Source organism: Cervus elaphus, chromosome 2 (assembly GCF_910594005.1).
Source record: "Cervus elaphus chromosome 2, mCerEla1.1, whole genome shotgun sequence".
In the NCBI taxonomy this organism is placed as follows: domain Eukaryota; kingdom Metazoa; phylum Chordata; class Mammalia; order Artiodactyla; family Cervidae; genus Cervus; species Cervus elaphus.
Window position 1 is genome coordinate 23,483,092 of NC_057816.1, and position 20,233 is coordinate 23,503,324.

General features: G+C 36.0%; 1 protein-coding gene and 1 pseudogene across 1 annotated transcript; both read right to left on the bottom strand.

Moving 5' to 3' along the window:
* Positions 1-357: 357 nt before the first annotated feature.
* On the bottom strand, positions 358-7,446 carry LOC122705343. Its single transcript, XM_043920657.1, has 2 exons — positions 7,334-7,446; positions 358-1,310 (listed from the first exon to the last, which is right to left on the bottom strand). Exon 2 carries the CDS (start codon positions 1,291-1,293, stop codon positions 358-360), a length of 936 nt encoding a protein of 311 aa, XP_043776592.1. The 5' UTR covers positions 1,294-1,310; positions 7,334-7,446.
* Positions 7,447-9,042: 1,596 nt separating this feature from the next.
* Positions 9,043-9,982, bottom strand: LOC122705348 (annotated as a pseudogene).
* Positions 9,983-20,233: the final 10,251 nt, after the last annotated feature.

The following is a 20,233-nucleotide window of genomic DNA, read 5'->3' on the forward strand; positions in this document are numbered from 1 at the left end:
TACTAAATGAGGTTATCTACTTCAAAGTGCTGGGCTTTCTGCTTGATATTTTATACTATCTTAATCATGTATGTTATTATTTTATGATGATCATCATAGTCGCTGTTGTTCATATTTTTTTTTAAATCAAACTGGAGCTTCTTTAATTCTTAAGAATCTCTGACTTTATTCTTATTTTTCCATACATAGTCACTGTAACACAGTTTCAATGAAAGTGTCCCAGAGAGAATTTGGGAAAGGTATTATATGAGAAAATGATTCTATATTTCCAAAAATTTGAAGAATAAAACTAAAACATTGCCTATCTCAGCAAACCAAAGGCATATTTCTGGTATGATACTATGACATTGAGTCTATTCATCTACATTTTCCACTGTCCAGAATTTTCTTCAGAGCAAATTTGACATCCTTATTCCGCAGACTGTAGATCAGAGGGTTTAGCATGGGCACAATGCAGGTATAAAACACAGAGGATACTTTCCCTTGGTCCATAGAACTCACAGATGAAGGCTTCAGGTACATGAATGCTGCAGATCCATAGAAAACAGCAACAGCTGAGATATGGGAGCTGCAGGTGCTGAAGGCTTTGGACCTGCCTTCATTGGAGTGGATTTGAAGGATGCTAGAGAGGATGAAAATGTAGGAAGCAAGGATGGTTAAAACAGGAATCAGGACATTAAAAGCACTAAAGACTAGAGCTAGTAATTCATTCGTGGAGATGCTAGAACAGGATAGCTCCAAGAGTGGGAAGACATCACAGAAATAATGGTTAACCACCTTGTTCTTGCAGAAAAAGAGTCTAAACATAAAGCCTGTATGAACTGCAGATTCAGTGAGGCACAAAATATAAACTGTCACTGTGAGCTGGAAGCACCTATAATAAGTCATGATGACATTGTAAAACAAAGGGTTACAGATGGCAACATAGCGGTCATATGCCATTACAGCCAACATATAACATTCTGCAATAATAAAAGCAATAAAGAAATAGAGCTGAGTCATACATTCAGGATAGGAGATGATATTCTTCTCTGTCACAAAGTTCACTAGCATTTTGGGGGTAACGACAGTGGAATGACAGAAATCAATAAAGGACAAATCACTGAGGAAATAGTACATGGGGGTGTGCAGCTGAGAACTGAGCCCTATCAGTGTGATCATGCCCAGGTTCCCCACCACAGTGACCACATAGATTCCTAGGAAGAAGACCAGAAGGGGAATCTGGAGCTCTGGTTTCTCTGTGAGCCCAGCGAGGATGAACTCAGTCACTGAGGAGTGATTTCCAGGGTCCATTTTCTTCTCAGCAGGTTCTAAATTTAAAAATGAGAAAATGAGTGTACTTTTGGGTTAGGGTGTGACAGAGAGATTTATGGACATATGTATGTGCATGTGTGTGCAGCAGAGAGTTATCCTGCTGAGATCAATCTTCACTGGTCATCAGAGGATATACATAATGTGGGGATTTCTTTAGTATTTATTGCCACTCTAGGACAAACTATTGGAGAAGGCAATGGCAACCCACTCCAGTACTCTTGCCTGGAAAATCCCATGGATGGAAGAGCCTGGTAGGCTGCAGTCCGTGGGTTCGATGAGAGTCGAACACGACTGAGTGACTTCACTTTCACTTTTTCACTTTCATGCACTGGAGAAGGAAATGGCAACCCACTCCAGTGTTCTTGCCTGGAGAATCCCAGGGATGGTGGAGCCTGGTGGGCTACCGTCTATGGGGTCGCACAGAGTCAGACACGATTGTAGTGACTTAGCAGCAGCAGGACAAACTATGATTCTGGTTGAACTAGAATAGAAATTATAAACTTCAAGAATTTTATAATTGAGATATTTCATAAAGTTTAAGAGAAACACTGATTTCTGGATGATTTTTGTTTCTGTCTATTCTCCAAAAGATTGTCTCTACAGCTCTAAATAATTCATAAATCTTGGTACTTACAGAATTATCAACAATGAATATTTTATCAAATTTCTATTTTATTATCTATGCTGTTACTTTAGTTAACTTGCTGGCATATTGAGTGCAGCAATTTCACAGCATCATCTATTACTATTTGAAATAGCTCAACTGGAACTCCATCACCTCCACTAGCTGTGTTCATTGTGATGCTTTCTAAGGCCCACTTGACTTCTCATTCCAGGATGTCTGGCTCTAGGTGAGTGATCACACCATCGTGATTATCTAGATCATGAAGATCTCTTTTTGTATAGTTCTTCTGTGTATTGTTGCCACCTCTTGTTAATATCTTCTGCTTCTGTTAAGTCCCTACCACTTCTGTCCTTTATTGTGCCCATCTTGGCATGAAATGTTCCCTTGGTATCTCTAATTTTCTTGAAGAGATCTCTAATCTTTCCCATTCTATTGTTTTCCTCTATTTCTTTGCATTGATCACTGAGGAAGGCTTTCTTATCTCTCCTTGCTATTCTTTGGAACTCTGCATTCAAATGGCTGTATCTTTCCTCTTCTCCTTTGCTTTTTACTTCTCATCTATTCACAGCTAATTGTAAGGCCTTCTCAGACAGTCATTTTGCCTTTTTTGCATTTCTTTTTCTGGGAGATGGTCTTGATCACTGTCTCCTGTACAATGTCATGAACCTCTATCCATAGTTCTTCAGGCACACTAACAAATTTAATCCCTTGAATCTATTTGTCACTTCCACTGTATAATCATAAGGGATTTGATTTAGATAATACCTGAATGGTTGAGTGTTTTTCCATACTTTCTTCAATTTAATTCTGAATTTGGCAATAAGGAGTTCATGATCTGAGCCACAGTCAGCTCCAAGTCTTATTTTTGCTGACTGTATAGAGCTTCTCCATCTTTGGCTCCATCAGTCTCACTTCATTATTGATTATCTGGTGACACCCATGTCAGTTTTTGTTCCAATCCCAAAGAAAGGCAATGCCAGAGAATGCTCAAACTACAGCACAATTGAACTCATCTCACACGCTAGCAAAGTAATGCTCAAAATTCTCCAAGCCAGGCTTCAACAGTACATGAACCATGGACTTCCAGATGTACAAACTAGTTTTAGAAAAGGCAGAGGAACCAGAAATCAAATTGCCAACATCTGTTGGATTATCACAAAAGCAAGAGAGTTCCAGAAACACATCTATTTCTGCTTTATTGGCTATGCCAAAGCCTTTGACTGTGTGGATCACAATAAACTGTGGAAAGTTCTGAAAGAGATGGGAATACCAGACCACCTGACCTGTCTCTTGAGAAATCTGTATGCAGGTCAGGAAGCAACAGTTAGAACTGGACATGGAACAACAGACTGTTTCTAAATTGGGGAAGGAGTATGTCAAGGCTGTATATTGTCACCGTGCTTATTTAACTTATATGCAGAGTACATCATGAGAAACACTGGACTGGTTGAAGGATAAGCTGGAATCAAGATTTCCAGGAGAAATATTAATAACCTCAGATTCCCTGGTAGCTCAGATGGTAAAGCATCTGCCTACAATGCCGGTGACCCTGGTTTGATCCCTGGGTCGGGAAGGTCCCTTGGAGAAGGAAATGGCAACCTACTCCAGTATTCTTGCCTGAAAAATCCCATGGACCAAGGAGCGTGGTAGGCTACAGTCCATGGGGTCGAAAAGAGCTGGACACCACTGAGCTACTTCACTTTCACTTTCAGATATGCATATGTCACCACCCTTATGGCAGAAAGCGAAGAAGAACTAAAGAGCTTCTTGATGAAAGTGAAAGAGGAGAGTGAAAAATTGGCTTAAAACTCAACATTCAGAAAACCAAGATCATGGCATCCGGTCCATCATGTCATGGCAAATAAATGGGGAAACAGTGGAAACAGTGACAGACTTTATTTTGGGGGGCTCCAAAATCACTGCAGATGGTGACTGAAGCCATGAAATTAAAAGATGCTTTCTCCTTGGAAGAAAAGTTATGGCCAACTTAGCATATTAAAAAGCAGAGACATGTTTTTGCCAACAAAGATCCATCTATTCAAAGTTATGGTTTTTCCAGTAGTCAGGTATGGGTGTGAGACTTGTACTATAAAGAAAGCTAAGTGCTGAAGAATTGATGCTTTTGGACTGTGGTGTTAAAGAAGACTCTTGAGAGTCCTTTAGACTGCAAGGAGATCCAACCAGTCCATCCTAGAGGAAATCAGTCCTGAATATTCATTGGAAGGACTGATGCTGAAGCTGAAACTCCAATACTTTGGCTACCTGATGCGAAGAACTGTCTCATTGGAAAAGACCCTGATGCTGGGAAAAATTGAATGTGGGAGGAGAAGGGGACAACAGAGGATGAGATGGCTGGATGGCATCACCAACCCAATGGACGTGAGTTGAGTAAACTCTGGGAGTTGGTGTTGGACAGGGAGGCCTGGCGTGCTGCAGTCCATGGGGTTGCAGAGTCAGACATGACTGAGCAAATGAACTGAACTGAACTGAACTTTAGTTAAATCATTAACAGTGCCTCCTTTTTAGTCTAATATTTGATGCTTGTATTATTTTTTTTAATCTTTTCTTAGTTGCTCTTTATCTTTAAAAATTTTCTTAAAAGTTTTTAGAATCTTGGTAGATTTTAAAGATATTAACACATATATATGGAATTTAGAAAGATGGTAATGAAACCCTATATGCAAAACAGAAAAAGAGACACAGATGTACAGAACAGACTTTTGGACTCTGTGGGAGAAGGCGAGGGTGGGGTGTTTCAAGAGAACAGCATCGAAGCATGTATATTATCTATGGTGAAGGAGAACACCAGCCCAGGTGGGATGCATGAGACAAGTGCTTGGACCTGGTGCACTGGGAAGACCCAGAGGGATCGGGTAGAGAGGGAGGTGGGAGGGGGGATCGGGATGGGGAATACATGTAAATCCATGGCTAATTCATGTCAATGTATGACGAAAACCACTATAATATTGTAAAGTAATTAGCCTCCAACTAATAAAAATAAATGAAAAAAAATATTGGAAGAAGTAAAGATATTAACATCTGATAATCAAAATAATATAAAACAAATAACCCAGCAAAGCCACCAATGTAATTCTGATGATTAGCCAGTTTGGGGAACTACTGGGTGACACAAAGTTCATGTAGCAGCATGTTTTAGGTGGAGAACTTGAGAAACATTTTTTCTCATTTCTTTTCCTTTTATCTTTTTATTTGTTTTACTCCTTTCTTCCCTTTCCTCCTTTTCATCCTTCTTCCCCTACCTCCTTCCTTCTTTCTTTCTTCAATAATTTAGCAAAAAATGCTGAAACAGCACTTTACTACAAAACGAAGTTTAGAGTATAAAAACTGCAAAAACACAGTTACTAACCTTATGAAATTCAAAACTTGATATTAAGGAGGTCTAGTATTCATTATAAAGAATCATAATATGAAAATAAAATTGGAGTGAAGACTCAGAGGGGCATGCAAATTTGAGCAGATCTCCTAATGGATTCAGAGCTAGGGAACTGAATATTTTGTAATTTTTGTTTCAAAATGTCTTCTGTTATTTACTAGTCCTGATCCAAGTTCCATCTTATACACCTAATGTAAGAGTTAGGTGTATATAGCAATGACATAAACTCTGTTATGTTGGGTTTAAGTCATTTAGCAGAATATAAGATGAAATCACTGAACATTAAAAATGACAAAGGTACTTCTTACTGGTCTTTAGCTTATTTGACTTTTAATGGGGATGGGAAGTAGTACAATTAGAAAAGAGCAGCTGGGACTCAGACTCTCTTTCTCTCAAATTTTTCTTTTCTCAGTGAAGGTTGGGCTTGAAGACTGTCAATGCCCCCTGGTTTAGCGCACACTCTGTGATCAACAAAACCTTCCAAGTTTGTACAACCTAGACCCTGAGGGTGACAGCAACTGGAAAAATGAGTAGAGACACTGAAAACAGTTGAAATGAACAAACTGAAATTTAGCAAAGCAAAGAGTATTTATGTTTAAAATTTAGATTTTAAAAAACCTAATTCTTTGTATACTGGACATAGCTTTGGGTGCCATTCACTTGAAAAGAATAAGGGATCAATTCTTTTTTAATTCAATAAAACTCACAAAGTAAGTGACTGGTTAATAATGATATTAGTTTCCAATTGCACTTGGAGAAACGCAGTGTCTAGAGTATGATCAGTAGCAAATCCAATAACATGATTTTCTAATACTAGTTACATGGAACTGCAAAGCCACAAATATGAGGAAGTGTGAATGAAGCAATACTTCCTCATATATTAAACTGATAACCACTAGTCACAGGCAGCCTGACTCACTTAACCTGTCACTTCACACAAATATTACCATTTTCTATGTGTGCAATTAGGTTAGGAAGCACTGTGCTACACTTTAATTATTTCTGGAGTTTGGAGTTTAGTTATGGATATTCTTTTTAAAGAGAGATATTGACAACATAAACGGCAAATAAAGACTGTGTAAAACTTGAAAAATATTTGAGGGTGTTGGGATAATTAACAGATTTCATCATATATCTTAAGGGACTCTAAAGAGAGAAATGACATTTTATGTGTGGCATTTGAAAGATCTAAGAATACAAGGAAAATATTCTAAACCTTTGAAATGTCTATTCTTAATCCCTGAATACACTCAAACAGATTCAGTTCACATCTGATTCCTTCCAGTTTTAGAAACACATTCAAATTCAGAAAATGTTCATTTTCTGGAATAAGTCAAATTCTCTCAACTTGTCTAGATTTTTACCTGCTCATGTTTTCACATGAAACAAAAACTACCCCATTCATCTCTACTATCTGCTAAACAGTTTTTCTTTACTAATCTCATTTACAACTAATGTCATCATAGTAGTAGTAGTGTTAGCCGCTCAGTCATGTCTGACTCTTTGTGACCCCGTGGACTCTAGTCCGCCAGGCTCCTCTGTCCATGGGATTCTCCAGGCAAGAATACTGGAGTGGGTCGCCGTTCTCTTCTCCAGGGCATATTCCCAACCCAGGTATCAATCCCAGGTCTTCCGCATTTTAAGCAGATTCTTTACCACCTGAGCCACCGGAAAAGCAGAATATCATCATGAAAACCTCAGACTCCTTCTAATTGATTAGACTTTCTTACTACAAGCTCAAGAATCTTCCATTTCTAAACAGCACATTTTCAGACTCCAGCTGCACTATACATCAAATGATGAACAAATCTGACTTAGTCTCCTCTATATCCAAGAAAATAGCCCACATCTGGCACATCATAGCAAGTTTAGAAACATGGTTTATGAATAAAGTGATAATTATATGAACGAAGATGTTGTGGAATATTTGCCTGAATGCCAATGATTATTACTTTCATAACTGAAGTCTCAAATACCAAGTACAAAATTAACACACTCACCTTTCTTTGTTCCTGGAAATCTCAATGCCAAATCTATTTCACAATGTGCTCTCAGAGAAAAACAACACTAGTGTTAGTGTGGGGAGTGATAGGTACCCAGCATTCTGCTGTCTTTACTGCAGGGAGAGCAGATCTGACAGCCTTGGTCTCAAGAGTCACTTTTGAAGCTGTTCTGCATCACAGATCAGCATCTCCAATTCTAAGTCTTCAGTGTTGTTTCTTCATTTTCAGGGTAGCAAACATCCTGAACTTTCTCAGTTCTCCCTTGAGCTCTTGTGATCACAGTACTATGAATGTTTGTACTGGATTTAGATATACCAGACAATAAATAACATGGAGTCAAATACTCCCCAAGGATTTTCATTTTTCAAGAGACTGGCTCTTGAGAAAAGAGGCAATTTCAGGTGATGTGTCCCCAGTTATCCAACATTTTCTTTCTAAAGGTATTATTTGTCAATCCTGAACTTACCAATTAGTGATAAAGATTTGTTCTTGGGATCCCCTGAGGATTTTATTAAAATGCAGATCCTGATCCAGCCGGTCTAAGTTGGATCTGAACTTCTGCATTTCTAACAAGCTCCTACCAGTGCTGTGGATTCACAGTCCAGACTGCGAATAGCAGATTGAGAGTATCAGGACATATTCTCACAATTTATCTTCTGTTAATAAAGCCAGAAATTTTTAATAATGAATTAAAATCATTTTTCTTGTAGTAAATATATTTAATTTTTATAGAAATAGGTGATATAAATAATTGATTAAAAATGAAATCTATATATAATTGAATTTTAGAGTTATGGGGCAAGAATTCAGAATATTGATGTATTTGTTTTTTTTAATAAAAAATAATAATTTTATTATTATTTCACTAATAATATCACTAATAATTTTACTTGTTAAATGTATATCTAATGAGATAGTCTATTATTAGGCAATTATGTTTCATAATCCTTCTTTTCTTTTATATACTTTTGCTTTTTTTTCAAAGCTGGAATAACTGGAAGCAGTCTTAGATTTTAGCATGATGCAAGATAAATTGGAAACTCACGTTAGGGAGCACTTATAAAATATGATTAAATGTATTAAGTTCAATTTTTAAAAGATTTATAGTTGGGTGACACAGTGCTTCTCAATCATTTTTCTACATTTAAACTGTTGAAAAATTCAATCATTTACTAAAGTGAAATAAGCTTCAATTATACTAGAGCTTGCCATGAGGGAATATGGTAAATAATTATCCATTCGAAGATAGGGCATAGTGTTTATATTTCATAAATCTTTCATTATTTGTTATTTTTATTGAAGTATAATTGCTTTACTATGTTAGTTTTTCCTTTACAACAAATGATATTTGTTTTTCTCTTTCTGCCTTACTTCATTCTATATGACAGATTCTAGGTCCTTCCACATCTCTACAAATAAAAGCATACTAAAATATATTACTATAATTTTCTTCATCGTCATCATCATTGCTGTAGTTCTTGCTTTATTGTAGTTAATTAAAAATAAAACAAAGGCTCTGTTAGTTATCAAGAACATTTTATTCTTCCATTTCTCCATACATACTCTTTGTAATATACCTTTGAAGAAGTGTCCAGGAAGAGAATGTTGGAGATGAGTTATATGGGGAAGTGTCACTGAAACTATAAATATTTGAATAACAAATCTAACTCACAGCAAATTATTACTATGACATCATGATACAGATTCTATTCATGAATGTTTTCTACTGTCCAGAATTTTCCTCAGAGCAAATTTGACATCTTTATTCCGCAGACTATAGATCAAGGGATTCAGCATGGGCACAAGGATGGTATAAAACACAGAGGACACTTTCCCTTGGTCCATGGAGCTCACAGATGATGGCTGCAGATACATGAATGATGCAGATCCATAGAAAATAACAACACCTAAGAGGTGGGAACTTCAGGTTCTGAAGGCTTTAGACCTGCCCTTGTTGGAGCGGATTTGGAGGATGTTGACGAGGATAAAAATGTAGGAGGCAAGTATAGTTAAGGCAGGAGTCAGGAGATTAAATGCACTCAAGAATATGACCAATAATTCATTGACATAGATGCTGGAACACGATAGCTCAAAGAGTGGGAAGAGATCACAGAAATAATGGTTAACCACATTGTTCTTTCGGAAAAAGAGTCTCAACATAAATACTATACGGATTGTGGATCCAATGATGGCCAAAATATAAACTCCCACTGTGATGCGGAAGCAGATGTGATAAGACACGGTGACATTGTAAAGCAAGGGGTTACAGATGGCAGCATAGCGGTCATACGCCATTGCCACCAACATGTGACACTCTGCAATAATAAAAACAATGAAGAAATACAACTGAGTCATGCATCCAGGATAGGAGATGATGTTCCGCTTTGTCACAAAGTTCACAAGCATTTTGGGGGTGACGACTGTGGAATGACAGAGGTCAATGTAGGACAAATTGGTGAGGAAATAGTACATGGGGGTGTGCAGGTGAGAACTGAGCCCAATCAGTGTGATCACGCCCAGGTTCCCCACCATTGTGACCACATAGACTCCTAGGAAGAGGAGGAACAGGGGCAGCTGGAGTCGTGGCTAATCTGTGAGCCCAGCGAGGATGAACTCGGTCAGTGAGGAGTGATTTCCTGCTGCCATTTCCCTCTGGGTAGTTTCTGAAGGGGAGAGTAAGGGACAGTTTTTGGACTCATGACTTTGCTATGCTCCCTATTAGTGATAAATTACATAGAAAATTAATCATTTGAATATTCTCTTAGTTTCTGTGAATAATTTTAACTCTGGATAAGTTTACCTAAGCAATAATTTCTTAATTAAATGTTTTTGCACCTCTATGTTAAAGGTATTAAATTATATAATTTAAAAGTATTTCAGCCTTCTGGCTGACAATCAGTTTAGGTTTTTGTGTGATTACTCCCTAGTTTGAACATTTCATTTATCTTTAAATGTTTTTTTCTAACGTGTGGTTTGCAGACTTGAAAACTTAGAAGACCTATTAAAAATGACAGAAGCTTACTGAGCATCAACCTAGAGAGAGCAAATCCCATATAAGTGCAAAATCTTTTATTCACCAGCAACTGATTTCTGCCAGGGGTGAAAAGAGACACATTATTACTAGATTTCAGAATTATTTTTCTGAAAATCAAAAATTTGGGTTTCTACATAAAATCATCAGATTTTCAATATTGTTCTTGAATTAAAATAACACAGACAGCATTCATTGTGCAGATGTGATACCTGAATTGTCTCACTGTTAGCCTGCTTGCAGTCCAAATACCTCTGTCTTTGCTTGAGAGAAGAAATATAATAGTGCTTAAGTGAATATGCCTTAAAGTCCAAGTGTATATGTTCCCATCATTTACAGTTGATAAATCTGGAAAAGTAAAACAGCTTCATTATTTAATTAGCAAGGTTTAACACTCTGAAAATAGTAATAATTGTTTTTACAATATGTTATCAATTGAAAATAAGAGATAATTATACACTTCAAAATACATAGAAAAATCAATTATAATGTTTAAGCCTTTTTTATCTTTCATTAACTAAGAGGGTATAAAAACATTCATAAAATTAGAGGATACAGAATAATGCAGTTCCCTATTCTATTAAATAATAAACAGATTATTTTATCTGTCTATGGATCAAAGTAAATTAAAAATAATTTCCACTTGAATAAAAATTAAAAAGAAGAAACAAAATCTAAAATGTTCTACCCCTCACAGCTAAATAAAATATAATTGAAATGAATCTTAATTCTAAGCAAAAAACTAAACTATTAAACTTCTGGAAAAACACTATAGTTTAAACTATAGTTTAAACACTAAACTAAAAAAAAAAAAATTAAACACTAAACTATAATATTGTATAGTTAGCATGTATTAGAACACATGCTAACTATGCAATATTGATCAATTCTGCTATATCCAAATTAAAAATTGTTCTTCAAATTGTATTATTAGAGCATTAAAAGCAAGCCACTGACTACAGACTGTTACTGAAAATCTAAATTAATATTGAAAAGACAATAATATGAAGACATCAAGCAAATTAAAAAATAAGAAAACTATTTTAACAGGTATTATCACAGAAGATAAAAGAATAATTAATAAGCATATGAAAAGATACTGAAATTACTATTCATCAGGGAAATGAAAACTAAACTAAAACATGAATGAAAAAACATTACAAATCTATTAAAAAATGAGAGAAAAAAGGAAACAGAAATGAAAACTTACAACCCAAAGTTTTGAGACAATGTGAGGCAACCAGATGTCTCAAATACAGATATCTAAAAAAGGTATAAAATTGTCCAACGAATTTGGAAAACTGACAATTTTTATAAAGTCAAGATAACACATAATTTAACAACTCTAATCTTTGGTGTTTTACCCAAGATAAAAATAGACACATGCCTACATAATGACTTATACAAAAATGGGCATAGAGTATTTGTTACTAACAACCAAAAAACATGAAATAAGGCAAGTATTCAACCAACTAAAATGAATTGTGATACATATGCACACAGAGTAGAATACTACTCACCAATAAAATGCAACAAATCACAGATACATGAGGATTAATCTTGAAAATATTATCTTGAGTAAAAAAAGCCAATATTCATACAAAAGAAGATGCATATTTCCATTTATATCAAGTTCTAGAAAAGGAGACTAATCTATAAAGAGATAAAAATAGATCAGTAACTGACAGCATGGGGCATGGGAGAATACTGGTAAAGGCCATGATAAAAGATTTTAGGATGATTAAAAACATTTCATGTCATTACTTAGATCTTGCTTTCACCAGTGCACAGAGTATGCAACTATCAAAACTCCTGTAGGTGAAATTTATTCTTAGAATGGGCACATAATTCTTTAAGTAATCTTGATAAAGTTGTACCCTGATATGAGTGTGAAAAAATATTAATATACCAAAATATGTTTTAAAATAAATGAATAATATTAGTTTAAATAGAAAATCTAACAAAAATTGACAAGGATTAAGGAGGATCTCAACAAGATTTGTAAATTTGTATAAATGTGTATGTAATTTATGCACAATTCTATTGCATGTAGCAATTAAATGACATGAATTCTTCTTAAGGGCACATAGAACTTTTAAAAAATTATTAGTATACACTTCATAAAATTATTTGTATGCAGGTTCATTATTCAAGCTATAATACCATTTCAAATGTTTTCACTGGTCTTCAATTTAAGAGAGGAATGACAGTAATTTTACAGATTTCCTTCTAAAATATAGAAAAGGAAACAACATCCAATAGTAATAATAAAATTGTAGAAAATGCAGAATATATAAGGAATTCTAAAATCTGTTTAAAGAACAGGCATAGCAAGCAACAAACTTAATAGTGGAACATGACATATGTCCTCTGTTACTGTGAGAGTGACAAAGATAATTACTGTCTCCATTCCTATTCATTATTTTACTGAACATACTAAGAAATTCAATAAGGCAATTAGAATAAACTAAGGATTGGAAAGGAAGAAATAAATCTCTTATGTATAGGTGATATGACTGAGTTGGTAGAAAAAAGTGATAGAGATAAGTTTTAGAAATTAATAAATTAAATACAAATTCTAGACATTAAGTTGAATGTTTGAAAGTAGATTTTTATAAGAAAATATTTCATTTTAGAATTTAAATATTGGTGTATGTCTAAAATAAATTCACTTTCTCTGTGTGCCATATGATGTGTATGTATGTGGATGTGTGTGTATGGCTAGATTCAAATTGCCAACATTAAATTTCCATAATCATAAGAAAGATGGATCTCTAATTTTTCTTGTTTGTAGTGTTCTTGCTAGAACTGTTTTTAAAACCTCTTGACCTCATAAGAGATTTAGAGAATGATTGTTCTCTTTCTATTCTTGGAATATAAAAAGTACCTTAAATGTTTGGATGTGTTCCCAGTGACACAATCTAGATGTGTGGTGTCCTTTGAAAAGTAAATGAAAGTCTCTCAGTTGTGTCCGACTGTTTGCAACCCATGGACTATACAGTCCATGTCATTCTCTAGCCCAGAATACTGGTGTGGGTAGCCTTTTCCCTTCTCCAGGGAATCTTCCCAACCCAGGGATCGAACCCAGGTCTCCTGCATTGTGGGAAGATTCTTTACCAGCTGAGTCACAAGGGAAGTGAAAGAATACTAGAGTGGGTAACCTATCCCTTCTCTAATGGATTTTCCCAGCCCAGGAATCGAACCAGGGTCTCCTGCATTGTAAGTGGATTCTTTGCCAGCTGAGCTATTAGGGAAGCCCCTGGTGTCCTTTATGGTCAAGTTTTTAATAACAGGTTGAAATTGTTGAAAAACTATCAGTTTTTCAGATTTTTTTCTTTCCTTTTTAAAGTTCTACTTAACTGAAATTGCAAGCCATTTACAATTTTGAAAATTGTCAGACAGTTTTTATTTTATTTTTCTTTTTTATCTTCCACGGAACTAAAATGTCGTGAATAGCTTATAACAGTGCTGAGGGCTTGGTCTTCATCATTGAGGAAGTCAGGTTGAGTCTGTGACATCCATAGACTTCTAGGTGGTCACCACTGGCCACATTGTCTTGTCCACTTAACCTGTTACCTCATACAAATATGACCATATTCTGAGAGGGCCATAAGATTAGGAAGCACTGTGCTACACTTAAATTGCATCTGTAGTTCTGGGTTTTGTTATAGATATTCTTTTTTAAGGAGGAACACTGACTAACTGGAAGGCAAATAAAAACTATTGAACTTGGAAAATATTTGAGGGCTTCTACGGTGCTCAGGCAGTAAAGAAACTGCTTGCAAGGCAGGATACCTGGTTTGTATCCCTGGGTTGGAAAGATGCCCTGGAGAAGGAAATGGCAACCCACTCCAGCATTCTTGCCTGGGAAATCCCATGGACAGAGGAGCCTGGTGGTCTACAGTCCATGGGGTCATAAAAGAGTCAGACATGAGTGCGCAACTATCAGGGGGTATTCTTTTTAAGGAGGAGCATTGACAAAATGGAAAGCAAACAAAAAGTATTGAACTTGGAAAATATTTTAAGGTAATGGCATAATTAGCAGGTATCATCACGTATCTCAAAAGAATCTAGAGAAGAAAATAGAATTTATGTACAGTGTTAGAAAGATCTAAAAATACACCCTTTGTGAAATAAAAGGAAAATATTATAACAATTTGAATTCTTAGAAATAAATGAGGCACTTATTCTTAATGACTGAATACACTCAACCATACTTCAGAATTTGATCCACTTCCAGAGACAGTGAAGAAAAGATTTCCTCCGCTGTATTTAAGAGAGTGTGAATATGTACCCTTCTTGCCAGACTCAGCTCACATTTGGTTCTGTTTATGTTTAGAAACTTCACTTCCCACTTCAGAAAATTTTCATTTTCTGAGATGGGTTACATTCTCTTAAACGATCTGTATTTTATTTCCTCTTGTTTTCACATGAAATAATAGCCTTACCAACCTCATTTATCTCTGTTTTCTGGTAAATATTTTTTTCTTTTTCAATTTCATTTATATTTGCTGTCATAATGGGACCCTCCAATTCCTTTTAAGTGATTGGACCTTCTTACTGCATCCTCAGAAAACTCATTTCTGAGCCACGGTTTTAAGATTTGAGCTGCACTGTAAGCCACTGCGTGCATGCTAAGTCGACTCAGTTGTGTCCAACTCTTTGCGATGCTATGAACAGTAGTCCTCCAGGCTTTCTGTCCATGGGATTCTCCAGGCAAGAATACTGGAGCGGGTTCTCATGCTTTCCTCCAGGGGATCTTCCCAGCTCAGGGATAGAATCCATGCCTCTTTTGTCTCCTGCATTGGCAGGTGGATTCTTTACCACTAGAGCCACCTGTAAGCCAGAGGATGGGCCAAATCAGACTAAACTGTCCTCTGCATCCAAGTAAATAGCACACATTCGGCACATCATAGCAAATTAAAAAATATCTTATGAAGAAATGAATAATAATATGGATGAATGAAGATATCATGAGACATTGACTTGAATTCCCAAGGTGATTGCTTTCAGACTTATGAAATCAAAACACATACCTTTTTCACTCCTGGAAAACTAAACATCAATTTTTCTTTTCTTTGACATTCCGCTCTCAGAGGAAAATAGCACTAATGTTTTGTTGGGAGATTATGAACCCAGAATTCTTTTGTCCTTAGTGCTGGGAGAGCAGGCACAGCCCTGGTGTCAGAGCCATTTCTGAAGCTGGTCTGCATTGCAGGTCAGCATCTCCAATTCTGTCTTCAGTGTGTGTTTCTACAGCTTCAGTGAAGCAAACATCCTCAGGACAGTCCCCTGGGAAGTTATGACTGCTGTGCTGTGGAGGTTTGTCCTGGGTTTAGAAGTTCAAGGCAATAAATAAAATAGAGTCAAATACCCTCCAGGGAGTTCCATTTCTCAGGGAACAAGCTCTTGAGAAAAGAAGCAATTGCAGTTGGCATTTCCCCAAACAGTTAAAATCTTTCTTTCAAGAGGGAATCTTTGTTAATCCTGAACAATTCGTGATACAGATTAGTTCACAGGGTCTCCTGAGGACTTTGTGTGTGTGTGTGTGTGTGTGTGTGTGTGTGTGTGCAGATCCTGATCCAGCAAGTCTGAAGGAGATTTGAGATTCTATTTCTTATAAGCTCCTAGTCAATGCTTTCCCTTCAGTGTCAACAGTGTGAATAGCAGGTTTTAGAGGATCAGGACATACCCTGACAAGTCATCTTATTGTTAATAAGGCTAGAAATGTTAAAGAATTAAATATTTCTTCATTGCAAAAAATAATATTTAATTTGTCTTATGTACAGGTAACATGGGGCTTCCCAGGTGGCACTAATGATAAAGAACATGCCTGCCAATGTAGGAGATGTAACAGATGTGGGTTAAATCCCTGGGTTGGTAAGATCCTGTGAAGGAGGGCATCGCAATCCACTTGGGTATTCTTGCCTGGAGGATCCCATGGACAGAGGAGTTTGGTGGGCTACAGTCCATGGGGTTGCAAAGTCAGATACAACTGAAGTGACTTAGCACACATAAGTAATGTAAATAATTGATTCAAAAGTCAAATCTATATAAAACTGGAATTTGGGGTAGTAGGGTCAAAGTTCAGAATATTAATCAAATAAGTGATTTTTTTTCAGGTAGTCACTTAAAATAATTCTACTTGTTAAACTGTATATTTAATAAAATATTTTCTTTTTAGGGACCTATGTTTCAAGTTCCTTCTTCTTTCTTGTATACTTTTATTTTTTCCCTAAAACCAGAATAATTGGAAATAATCTTAGATTGCAACATGAGTCAAGCAAGTTAAATTGGAAATACACAACAGGAAGTTCTTATGAAACATGGTTAAATGTATTTGCTTGGTCCTTTTCAAAGGACTTTACAGTTGACTTTTATAGTGTTTTTCAAATATCACTGTATATTTTAAATCAACAAGGGCTATTTTTAAACCTCAATAACAAGGGGACGACAGAAGGATGAGATGGTTGGATGGCATCACTGACTCAATGGACATGAGTTTAAGTAAACTCTGGGAGTTGGTGATAGACAGGGAGGTGATTTTTAAGGTATTTTTGCAAATTGCTATGAAAAAGGGTAAAATCTCGAATACAACAATCCATGAACACATAGGAAAATGCTGCTCATCAATAATTATCAGAACTTAGAACAATAAATATGGCACAATGTAACACAAAACAATTGTTCTCAACATTCTGATAACTTTGATAGAATACCCACAAGTATTCTCTAATGATAAGCAGTACCATAAAAGACATCATTATTACAGTATGTGTGAAGAACCAGAAATGTGCTTGATAATAGTGTGGAGTGGTCAGAAATGCATGGAGAATTAAAAACTTGCATTTGTTCTTGAAAGGTGTTTATAACTGAAAGGTATGTAAAACTGGAAAAGGAGAATGGAGTCAAGAAGCTATATCAAGACAGGAAAGCAGCAAGAATGAAGTGATAGGAATAAACCACATTGTCGAGATATTACAGAAACTATCCCACCCAGCAGGACAAACAGCTTTTGGGCAGATCCTATTAGTTATGAAATATTAATATATTTTGCATATTATACATATAATTTTAATCACAGTTCGCATTATTATTCTCTTATATGCAATGCCAAATTCAAATGTTAACTCTAGAGAGAACAACACACAGCTGGGTAGGACTAAATACAAATACTCAAAAGAGTGGAAGAGATTAAGTTATTCCTAATTTACCCTCTCTTCCTCAATAGTAAATGCCCTGATTCTTAGTTGGGCAGGTGGCTACATAGATACCATGGTATTTCTTAGCCCCTCTTATATCCACCTTGGACCATAAAAGTGGGTCACACCAAAGGGTAACAGGAGAAGGTGAAGCCTGTCACTTCCAGGTGGTTGTCTTCAAGTTAAGGGACATCCTCTCTCCTTCCCTACCTTTAGTTCTGATGGCTGAGGGGTAGAGATGAAGGATGAATCTGGAGCTATTGTCTGAGACCAAATGATGGATGGAAGCTAAATGTTGTAGCAGAGCAACAACTGAAAAGCAGCTTATGGCCCCAGTGAACCACTGAACCCGTCCTGTATCACTTTCAGGATTATGTACCAAGGTATGTATGTACTTCTGTGTGTGTAATGCACAGTCACACCTAACTGTGACTAAAACAGAAGATATAAAGTAATTTTCTGAAATCCACTCCTGTGACATCCTTGAAAATGCTAATTGTATATAAGGAACTGTATTTTTTTTTTAGAAATTAAGATATGCTTGTATGAGAATTAATGAAAGACAAACTCTGTATGAGAGCTTTATCCAAGCTTATCATAGTGCCTAGTGTTAGAATATATTTATTGCATCATGTTCTTTTTCATTATTAAAACAGTGTGACCTTCTGTACTGGTATCTAAAAAATCCTATATATTTGTTAATTTTTGTCTCATTTGTAGTAGTTCTTTTTCAGAGTCCTTTACCTCTCATTTTTGTGGTAACGTTTCATCTCCACTTTGGAATCTGTCTGCTATCTATTCCAATATTTTAATCCATATCTACTATCAGTTCTCATATCACTAGAGTAAATACAGACATGTTTTATCTTTCGTTAATCTTTTTAATAGTTTCAATATACAAATGGAACTTCCCAGGTAGTGGTAATGCTAGAGAATCTGCCTGCCAATGCAGGAGGTGTACGAGATGCAGTTTCGATTCCTGAGTCAGAAAGATCTCCTGGAGGAGGAAGTGGCAACCCACTCCAGTATTCTTGCCTGGAGAATCTCAAGGACAGACAAGCCGGATGGGCATGAGGTCACAGAGAGTCAGACACGACTGAGTGTTGAGCAGCAGAAATACACAAATGAATGCTCAGAAACAAACAAAAAAAATTCTCACAAATATTCATTCCTATCTTTCAGCCATCCATATGAAAAAATTTATCCAATGTTGTTTGTTTAATCCATAGAGTAATAAAATAATTATTACACACATAAGCCTAATGAAGCATATCCTAGCAATAAAAATGCAGATTGGTTTATAATTATAATATTCATATCAGTTACACATAAACATAGACATATATACATACACGTATGTACACATATGGATAGATACACGGGTATACAGAGTTTTTATGGATTAAAAAGTGGAGTATGAACTTTAGGAATGATTAGAACATAGTAAGTCAAAAAGAAATTTTCTTCTAATTCTCAAAGAGAGGCATAACCTTACCTCACACATTATGAATTGAGGTTTTATGAGATGAGATAAAAGGTGATATCTCACAGAAGTGTTACTATTACATGTTTGAAGGCAAGGTGACTTCAAAGAAAACACTGCTTTGGCATTTTCAGATGAGACAGATGATGTTTAAAACACAGTTTGAAAACAAAAAAAGTGTTAGTCATTCAGTCATGTCTGACTCTTTGTAACCCCATGGACTGTAGCCCACTTTGCTTCTCTGTCCATGGACTTTTCCAGGCAAGAATACTGGAGTGGGTCGCCATTTCCTCCTCCAGGGGATCTTCCAGACCCAGGGATTGAACCTGCATGTCCCACTGGCAGGCATCTAAGCCACCAGGGATTTTTACCAGGTGGAACAGCTCATGCTGAGTCAAAGGGTAATGAGGGAATTTATTGCTTAAATATCTCTTTTTCTTCCTCAAAATAATTCAGTTTCTTTTCCATGATAGATATTTTGGGGATAAGATGGGTACTTACCATTAATCAGAAAATATTTTTTCAATTTTAAACTTGTATGTGAATGATCCATATGGTTGTAATAATAAAAGAATGTCACTACTAAATCTTAAGATTCTATAATGTGAGTGGCACAAAAAGATACATTTTTTAGAGAGAAGAGAAAATGAGTACAGGATTGTCAGGGAAATGGAGGTGACAGAATTATCTCAGAACTGTGGAGTATATTATCTCAGAACTGCATAAAGATATAAGTCAAAATACACGTAATTCTTCAGTGCTGTTTATTATTGTCAATCTCTTCCACTGAAGTGTGGAGCATATGTGTGTCCTATGACATAGGAATTATGTCTTACCACCCATCATATGCCCTTGTACCTCCTAATACATTTCTGTGCACAAACTAAGAATTAAAGATTGAATTTTATAGATTCCAAATTGCTAAACGTTGTTTATCATAGAGGTCACACTTTCAGAGACATTTGTCTTACTAGTAAACAGCAACAGGGACACAGCATATTGAGAAAATCAAAGGATACTGATCAGATGGATTTATTCCTTGAATTAAGATAAATAAATTTGGGATTTCCCTGGCAGTCCCATAGTTAGGACTCAGCATTTTCAACGTTGTGGGCCCAAGTTTACTTCTTGGTTGGGGGAACTAAGATCCTGCAAGTCACACAGGGTGGCCAAAAAATAAA